This window comes from Benincasa hispida, chromosome 6, assembly GCF_009727055.1.
Source record: "Benincasa hispida cultivar B227 chromosome 6, ASM972705v1, whole genome shotgun sequence".
Classification (NCBI taxonomy): domain Eukaryota; kingdom Viridiplantae; phylum Streptophyta; class Magnoliopsida; order Cucurbitales; family Cucurbitaceae; genus Benincasa; species Benincasa hispida.
In genome coordinates, this window is record NC_052354.1 from 2,816,297 (window position 1) to 2,824,424 (window position 8,128).

Genomic DNA, 8,128 nt, shown 5'->3' on the forward strand with positions numbered 1-8,128 from the left:
ACGAGGAACATAAGATTGGGAGAGTTTCAAGGACAAACTCTCATCTTATTCAACTGCTCATCCACGCTTAAATTTCAGTTCTCAAATGGGTGAGATTGTGGATTTTTCCTAATTTATGTCTGAATTTATTTCTACTGTTAATCCAATAAATCCCACTGTTTTTAATATTGAGAAACATATTATATTACGTTCAAGGAAAAAACTATTTAAAGCATGTTCTTTCTCTGTTTTTAGACTTGACGCTATTCTTTTCTATATGCATCAAATGCTTAGAATTATTGCGAAACTAGTTTGTTAACTCAAGGAAAGAAACATGTCGTCTGTTCCAATACAACCCCATTTGAACCAATTGGTTCTAGCAGCGCTTGAAAAATGCAGTCAACTCAATCACCTTAAGCAACTCCAAGGCTTTCTTATTTCTCTTGGTCATTCACGAACACAATTCTTTGCCTTCAAGCTCGTTCGCTTCTGTAACCTTACTCTTGCTGACTTATGTTACGCTCGCTTCATTTTTGATCATTTAACTTCCCCAAATGTTTATCTCTATACTGCAATGATCACAGCGTATGCTTCACAACCTGATCCTAAAGCCGCGTTTCTTTTGTACCGTAATATGGTCCGCCATGGAGCCCCTCGACCCAACCATTTTATCTACCCCCATGTCCTTAAATCTTGCCCTGAGGTTTTGGAGTCCAATGGCACGAAGATGGTTCATACCCAGGTCCTGAAATCTGGATTTGGTCAATACCCAGTTGTCCAAACGGCCATTGTTGATTCGTATTCAAGGTTTTGTTCAGATCTTGGGAATGCAAGACAAATGTTCGACGAAATGCTTGAGAGAAGTGTAGTGTCTTGGACGGCCATGATTTCGGGGTATGCGAGGCTTGGGAACGTTGATAGTGCAATAGAGCTGTTTGAAAGTATGCCGGAGAGGGATGTTCCTGCTTGGAATGCTCTTATTGCTGGATGTGCTCAAAATGGATTCTTCTGTGAAGCAATTTGGTTATTCAAAAGAATGGTCTCACTGGCGCTGGAGGGTAATAATAACGAGCGTGAAAATAAGCCGAATAAGATCACAGTCGCGTCTGCACTATCAGCTTGTGGTCATACCGGGATGCTTCATCTTGGTAAGTGGATTCATGGTTATGTTTTCAAAAATTACTTTGGTCAGGATTCATTTATCTCGAATGCGTTGCTAGATATGTATGGGAAATGTGGCAATTTGAAAGTTGCGAGGAGAGTTTTTGACATGATTAGTTTAAAAAGCTTGACATCATGGAATTCCTTGATAAATTGTCTTGCCCTCCATGGCCATAGTGGAAGTGCAATTGATTTGTTTGTAGAGTTGGTTCAATGTGGGGATGGTGTAAAGCCAGATGGGGTTACCTTTGTGGGTGTGTTGAATGCTTGTACTCATGGCGGATTAGTTGAAAAAGGGTACTCATACTTTGAAATGATGAGGCGGGATTACGACATCGAGCCTCAGATCGAACACTTTGGGTGAGTTTCTTTTGGTTAACTTAATGTAAATCATATTTACATTAATCCTCCACTTGATGTATCTCATACATCTCACCAATTATATCATATATAATTGATTTTCTCTTGTCAATTTGAACAATTCAAACTAACACCAAGAACTGATTCTCAATTGAATCCATTGAGCTACAAGGGGACCTTATGGACCTGTAGCTTGAAGCTCCAACGATACGTGAATTAATTGACCAAACTCTTTAGTCACGGGATCACAATCTGTTAACTGTCGAGCACTCCACTAAGACCAACAGCTGCATTCTCCTTACTACAAATATATTTTGGAGTCATATCATTCAATCAACAGTGCGATAACCCTTCACAGATCACTCGTAAGTACAACTGAGCCAATTTACCGTTTTGCCCTGTAGTTACATCTAACTCCTTAGTACCACTGATTCTCTAATGAACAATGAGTCATAATCCTACTATGACTGAGTCCTTTCTTCAAAGAGAGGATTGTGGTCATTATGTTCATAGCCTGGAATCAACCCTTAAGAGAGAATTTATCTACTTATTTCTGCTTCAGGGAAAAAATGAATTTCATCTTGTGTAACTGAGTTCCCAGCTCCCAATTAGACAAATCCCCAAAAAGGTAGGCTTGTTGAGTTGGCAATCTGGCCACTCTCACCCGTACTAATCAAAGGACCGCCCTCAAAGGTAGGAGTTTCCCAAGACACTCAAGGATTAAGGTTATCACCTATGATCCTTTAGGTGAGATGTAAGTCTCAAGTATCACAATGTTATATAAAGAGACCAATCATATCGTGGTCCGGTCTTATACAAATTCTTTTGTATAGGACACTCCTACTTGCATGTCTCTACATGAATGGTCAGGATACATAGCATCTGTAGTAGCTCAAACACTTGTAAACCTCTACAAAGCGGGCCGTATCCGTAGTGTCACCAGGATAGATCCCTCTTATATTCTTATAGTACAAACCTTTTAGGTTATCACTTAAGGCATGGTTCACTTGTATATCTCATATATATGCTTAAGTTTACATACAATAACCATGGATCTTTGTTTTATTGGATATGAGTAAATGGCAAAATAAATAACTCTTATTTTTTTTTCAGAGGGTCCATCCAGAATACAACACCTTTTGTGTAATCAACAACTACAAACTCCAGTAATTGCTATATGTTTCAAATAAACATAGAAGTTGTTAGACTAATGATATTAAACTATGTATGCCCAATTTCTACACAACATACCCGAATTATAAGAAAATATGAGAAGTTGATTTCAATTTGTTCATAGTAATCTATCATTCAACATTTGGCACACGTGATCTCTTTGTAAGTAGATATTGAAATAGAACCAACGTCCAAGAACTTGTACAAACGCAGAGTATTGAACTTGTCAACAATTTTGTATAAGTACCTTATGAATGTAATAATCATAATGAATAATTATTCAACCCAATTTGTAATCCTAAGATAGTATTATATTATAATGTGACTTACATCATGTACACATCGAGGCAAGGTGTTGATATTGGACACATACAGCAAAAATCACGGAGCATGTTAAGCAATATGCAAAATTTTACTTGGATCCCAAATATGCCAATAGGTACTTTCATCTGGATTTGGTGACTTAATATGCTCAAGTTCTCGAAGCAAACAACGTAGATTTCTAGATCTTTTTGAGAACTTCTTAACTTTCTTCTATCACACATTTTAACATTAGAAATAATCTATACTATCATATATAATATCATCCAATCGAAAACACTTACCTGGTGGTGAACGATGGTGAGTATTGACTAAATATAAAAACAAAGGTTTAAAATAAAATGAAAGTAATTACTTCACCACAACTGTTTGGCTCCGAAAGTGGTAACTCTGGTATGGAACCGATTATTTGACTATGACCGTCCAAATCAGTGGTGAATGACAGTGAGTATTGATGGAGGAGACCAGCGAGTATCGATGAGCGAAACAGAGAAATGCTGAAAAGCATTCGTGGAGCTGATTGATTCGACTCACTGGAAAAGCGTTCGATATAGAAATAGGAAAACGAAGAAACGTCGAGGATGTGCGATGAGAGTAGGGGGAAATGCTCGATATGGATATGGAAATAGGGAAACGAAGAAATGTCGAGGCTAATTATTTTGGCTTTGCAGTTCAACTGGCCGACGAGGGAGGGGAAACGTCTACTTCAAATTCTTGAAAATAATGTTTAAATTAGGGTTTTAGTATATTTTTTATCAAAAAAGTTAATTATTAATTATACTTAGTGACAGTTAATAAATGTCATTAATTGATGACATTTTAAAACTGTCACGAATTATAAGAAATCGGAAAACTTCCTCTTTTTCTTACCAAAAATGTGAATTTTCACATTTATGACCACTTTTTCCTTCCCCCTCTCAAAACTACTATATAAATATATGTCATCGTTTATAAAATCAGTGCCTATACGATAGTGACTACATGATCGCTTATATATACGATATTGCTAAGCGATCGCATACCAATTACACGTCTCGCGCTATTATCTAAACGATCATTTACCTTTTTCCTAAGCAATCGTTTAGCTCCCCGATATTTACTAAACGATCGTCTATACGGTCGCTTAGTTTTTCCTACGTGATCATTCGACGATCGCTCACCTTTTTCCTACACGATCGTTTAGACAATCGTTTACCTTTTCCTACACGATCGTATAGACGATCACTTACTTTTTTTTACATGATCGTATACTTCACACTAAAGCATCAAGCATCATGTCTATGCGATAGACGACCTCTTCTCCCACTTGCTTGATTGTTGTGTACGGTCTCTCTTCCTCTTTCCCTCTACCAAATCCGAACAAAGCCTACACTTTGGATTCTCACTACAAGAAACTAAGGGCTCTAAGTGGTGTTGTCTTTTCCGCTTGCTTCTGTCTAAGAGGTGACTGTTCAAGGTAGACGGTTGGGCCTCAGACTCGCTGTGAAGAAGAAATCTTCATCTGGATGATTTTTGATCCCTTTAGCATTACTGAAAGTATGTTTGAATGTATATGCGATAATTCTATCACAATAAATTGGAAAGATCCGCTTCCGCTTGTAGGTAATCTTGAATAAGAGTTTCCTTCAAGACTAACAGCTTTATTTCGTTCAGCTGCTAGCCTATTAGATGATGTTGAATAATAAAGGTATCACCCATCTGACAGACATGGTAGTCAAGTTTGCCAAATCCTTTTGAACTTCTTTAATTTCCTCCTTAAGAACTTTGTATGATTTGAAATGGTGATTTTTGGAGGACTTATGTTGCATATTTGATGATTCATCTTGTCTTTCCTTACCATTCTCCTAGTTAGATTTGAACGCGCCTACGTGATTGGGCTCCATGCCGGATGCTAATTACATGTTGCTTTGTTCACCAACATGGATCCATTAGATAGAGGGTTCTCTCCCCTAACATGCTGGTCACAATCCATCGGGGCTCCTTCCCCTCTTTCTCCCCCTCCCCCCTCCCGAAGGACTCATAGGTATCGAGAGAGTGATCATGCCCCTCAACCTTCTCAATCCTACTTTCTTCGACATCATGGATCACCTCTTCAATCCTTATTCCTTCCAAGGGTCCTCCTTGTACCTTATCTCCTATGAACTTAGTACAAGTCTCGTCAAAACAAATAGTTTGTACATAAGTGAATTGAGTAAGTTAGAAATGCATGAACTATGATAGATGTAAATAATTACTAAGCGACCGATTACTTACTTTTTTGAGCTGAAACACATTCTTACTCAACAGTTTATAAAGATGGAGCACAAGAACAAGTTTATCTAAGAATTCTAGGAATTGCAAACTTGCTGACTTTGTGGCTATTGAACTTACTTGACGTGGAAAAATTTCGTAAGCCCAACCTATAATATGGGAGCCTTTATTACACATATAGTATTAACACACATATTAAAGGAAATGGAAACAAAAATACATACCTAGAATGCAAGTACAAATCCCTTTATACAATAATATGAGGCATGATGAGCATTTTCTACTATTTTTATCTCATGTGCCTCCTTCTTCCTCCGCATGATAGTCTTCATGCTATTCAAGGTATGTTTGAAAAAAGATGACGCAGTCATAATGGCTAAAGACTTCAGGGTCATCAACAATCCCAAATATCTTCACATCAAATTGGGTTTTCTTGTCTTTTCAATCATCACTGTTTCGATGAATAATGCCAATGTAACCTTGACGACATCTTCATCATTTGTAAAAGTGAATTTCTCGAACGTATTCTCCACGTCCTTGCAAGAACTATCCTTATCATTTGGGTCCTTTGGACAAAAATGAGTTGTTGCAGTCTCTCAGACCTTATTTCTCTTTTTCAATTTCCTTGGTCTACCTCAACTCAGTTATCAAATTAAAATCTTCTTGGGAGAGATGTTACTTCTTTCCCAATATGTTGAATGATATAACGTCTGAGTTCGCATCCGTTACCTCCTCAACAGAAAATGGTGAAAAAGATGCCCATTAAATACAAGATCTACATCCAACAGTGGACCAAAGGCCCTTGTCCTAAACATTCTCATCTGCTCTTCTGTCTACTTATTCTTAATAACGGACGCAGTTTTATGGACTTGGCAAGAAATTATAATAGGAAAATATTTTCAGCAGGGACGACCATCTTAGCAATCTGTAACAAACACATACATTACCAAAATAAGTAAACGATCGCATAATAAAAACTAAACGATCGCATAAACAATAATTAAAAAGATTTTTGTGAAAAATTCGTGAGAGAAGAAGGTTGTTCTTCTGCTGGGTTGCTGTTGTGAGCTTCTCCAAATTCCCTTAATTTCAGCTTATTTTGAATTCCACTACTCAATCTTGAGTACCAAAGGATAGTAGGGAAGATCTTGGGTGGTCTACTACAAGATTTAGTGGAGATTTGCAGTTAGTTTAAAACTTAAAGGAAGTTCTTCAAAGGTATGTCATGAAACCCATTTATTTTTGTTGAAGCATGTTTTCTTTTCTACCAACATTAATGAATTAATGTGCTTATGGATCCTGATTTCTTCCACTGCACATTGGTAACTTCCAACACTTAACTTATGCCACTAAATTTCTAGTTCAAATTATTTGAAGATCTACAGTACATACCTAAAGGAAACCAGACATGAGGTTTTCCATGAGCAGCGGAAGGATCGTTCCAAATTCTATTCGAAATTGAACACAAACAATTACAGTCACAAAACATAAACTAACAGGTCATGCACAACGAAATTACAGCATGCTTTTAAGAATGTCAAGGGATAGAGTATGTGTACCTTTGAAGAAACATTCTTCAAACTCCCTCGAACAATCTACAAGCGTTCACAGCACAACAACACGAAGACAATGACCGGTGCACAACACGATCAACAACACGAACACAATGAACACGAACCCAAAGAACGACCTCCAGATCCTTAAAATCAATCGAGTTGAGTGGGGATACTACCACAATGGTTACCTTGGTATTCTCGATGTGAGAATCTAGGAGTTGTGGGCTCTGTATGAACTTGGTTAGAGGAAGAGACAGGAGGACAATGATCATGTAGACGATCGAGCAAGTAGGAGATGACACAGTCTATCGCATAGACGAATGCTCGATCATGTAGTAAATAGCAGCCTATCGTATAAACAATGCCACACGATCGTTTAACTACGACCAGCTGATGAACTATCGTATAGTCAAAATGTGCACGATCGTTTAGTCTCTCTATGAGCTATCGCTTAGTGAAACAATTTCTCTTGATAGCTTTTCCGTGAGTTTCTTTTTGAATCAAGTCACTACTAATTTTAGGAATTTTTTTTTCTTTTATCTCACGTTTACCACAAAACTACCAATAATCTCCCACTCAATTAATTATTAGAGAAAAATGATAATTATCAAATAATAAATATTATTATAAATAAATATGATAACCAACTTATCATATTATATTTATAACCTATAGTTTTAATATTTCATCTCATGAAACATATAAACCATTGCAAGACAATGTTCGACGAAATGGCTGTGAGAGAAAGTGTAGTGTCTTGGACGGCCATGATTTTCGGGGTATGCGAGGCTTGGGAAACGGTTGATAGTAGTGCAATAGAGCTGTTTTTAAAGTATGCCCGGAGAGGGATGTTCCTGCTTGAATGCTCTTATTGCTGGATGGTGCTCAAAATGGATTCTTCTGTGAAGCAATTTGGTTAATTCAAAAGAATGGTCTCACTGGCTGGGAGGGTAATAATAACGAGCGTGAAAATAGCCCGTATAAGATCACAGTCGCGTTCTGCACATCAGCTTGTGGACATACCGGATGCTTATCTCTTGGTAAGTGGATTCATGGTTCATGTTTTCAAAAATTACTTTTGGTCAGGATTCATTTATCTCGAATGCGTTGCTAGATATGTATGGAAATGTGGCAATTTGAAAGTTGCGAGGAGAGTTTTTGACATGATTAGTTTAAAAAGCTTGACATCATGGAATTCCTTTGATAAATTGTCTTTGCCCTCCATGGCCATAGTGGAAGTGCAATTGATTTGTTTGTAGAGGTTGGTTCAATGTGGGGATGGTGTAAAGCCAGATGGGGTTACCTTTGTGGGTGTGTTGAATGCTTGT

General features: G+C 37.5%; 1 protein-coding gene across 1 annotated transcript in view; it reads left to right on the forward strand.

Annotated features, from left to right (window-relative positions):
- The first annotated feature begins 6 nt into the window (after positions 1–6).
- LOC120079328 (pentatricopeptide repeat-containing protein At1g33350-like) overlaps positions 7–8,128 on the forward strand; it is a 14,382-nt gene continuing 6,260 nt past the window's right edge. Inside the window, exon 1 of the mRNA XM_039033488.1 lies at positions 7–1,474. Within this exon, the coding sequence (XP_038889416.1) occupies positions 314–1,474 (1,161 nt within the window). The 5' untranslated portion in view covers positions 7–313. The remainder of the gene's footprint in view (positions 1,475–8,128) is intronic.